This window comes from Ovis aries, chromosome 4, assembly GCF_016772045.2.
Source record: "Ovis aries strain OAR_USU_Benz2616 breed Rambouillet chromosome 4, ARS-UI_Ramb_v3.0, whole genome shotgun sequence".
Taxonomy (NCBI): Eukaryota; Metazoa; Chordata; class Mammalia; order Artiodactyla; family Bovidae; genus Ovis; species Ovis aries.
Genome location: NC_056057.1, coordinates 108,478,147 through 108,479,719, shown reverse-complemented (window position 1 = coordinate 108,479,719; position 1,573 = coordinate 108,478,147). Strand labels below are relative to the sequence as shown.

Below are 1,573 nucleotides of genomic sequence, written 5' to 3'. Positions count from 1 at the left end.
TAAACGTTTCAGGATAAAAACTTTATCATAATTTAGTTTTATTTTTATGGACTTGTTTAACTAATATTTTAAGATATTTGCATTTGTATTCATGAATAGGATTAGACTGTGTTTTCTATTGTGCAATGTTTAACTCAGAGCTACTATCAAGAGCTTAAACAGTAAAGGTATTTATTTTTTCATTTTCTAAGAATTCCAAAGATAGAGTACAGGGTTTGTTAAATTAAAGGACTCAAAAAGACATTCAGGGTTTCAGAGTCATGAAGACAGGCTCACACACCACACTTCAAACCGTCTCTCACAATGATCTCCTCTTCTCCAGAAATCTCCTCAGGGCACCCTTCACCTCTGCACTCCTCAAACTGTAGATTAAAGGATTCAGCATAGGGTTGAAAAGGCTGTACAACAGCGACAGAATCTTCCTTTGTTCCTGAGAATGGCTGGACTTGGGCGCCAAGTACACGAGGATGGCAGTGCCGAAGAAGAGCCCGACCACGCAGAGGTGGGAGGAGCAGGTGGAGAGGGCCTTCCTGCGGCCCTCAGCGGCCTGGATCCTCAGGGCGGCGGCCAGGATGCGCGCGTAGGAGCCCAGCACCAGGCGGAGGGGCCAGACTAAGACAAACACCGAGCCGACAGAGAGGACGATTTGGTTGAGCCTGGTGTCGGCACAGGCCAATCTGAATACTGATATGATCTGACAGAAAAAGTGGTTTATTTTTTGTGGCCCACAGAAGGGTAGCCTCAGAATGAGAGAAATGTGGACCAGAGCCAAGAGGAAGCTGAAAATCCAGCACGTGGCAGCCAGGACTGTGCACACTCTCCAGCTCATGATGACCGAGTAGTACAGGGGGTGGCAGACGGCCACGTACCGATCGTAGGACATCACCACCAGAATCAGACACTCTGTGACGGCAAATGCCAGATACAGAAACGTCTGAAGTATGCATGGAGCAAAAGAGATGGTTTTCTTCTGCATTATAAGATTCGCCAGCATCTTAGGGACAGTGCTTGAGGCATAGGCCATGTAGGCGATGGCCAGGTGTGACAGGAAGAAGTACATGGGGGTGTGCAGTCTGGGGTCCAGGCAGATGAGCCCCAGGATGACCGAGTTCCCCAGCAGCGTGAGGCTGTAGAATAACAAGAAGAGGCCAAAGAGGAAAACTTCAAGTTCTGGGTCAACTTGGAATCCCAGCAGGATGACTTCTGAGATCCATGTCTGATTGCTTCCCATGCTCTTTTGACAGATAAATAAAATGCTGCCCTTGGGACAGAAATTTTAGAGCTGAGGGGCAGAGAAGGAAAAAAGTTGATATGCTCATACAAAGTGAGAGGTCACAAATCAGTAATTCCTGGATCCAATCAGCCCAAAGTCCTGTGATATTGATTAGACAATTTGCTTTTTATTGACATTTTAAAAATTTTAGTTATTGATCAATTTTTAAAATTAGTAGATTTTGCATAAAAATTGGGATCTCTGTCTTCTTTTCAAAAAATAAAATATTTGTCATTTCTTAAAATTTGTTAGCTGAAGCTAATGAGAAGATAGCGGCAGATTGTTTCATTTACCACTATT

At 44.3% G+C, this 1,573-nt stretch overlaps 1 protein-coding gene across 1 annotated transcript; it reads right to left on the bottom strand.

Moving 5' to 3' along the window:
- Positions 1 to 241: 241 nt before the first annotated feature.
- LOC101117924 (olfactory receptor 2A12-like) lies at positions 242 to 1,231 on the bottom strand. The gene has a single exon (XM_012177312.4). The coding sequence runs from the start codon at positions 1,229 to 1,231 to the stop codon at positions 299 to 301; it is 933 nt and encodes a 310-aa protein (XP_012032702.3). The 3' UTR covers positions 242 to 298.
- Between the last annotated feature and the right edge of the window lie 342 nt (positions 1,232 to 1,573).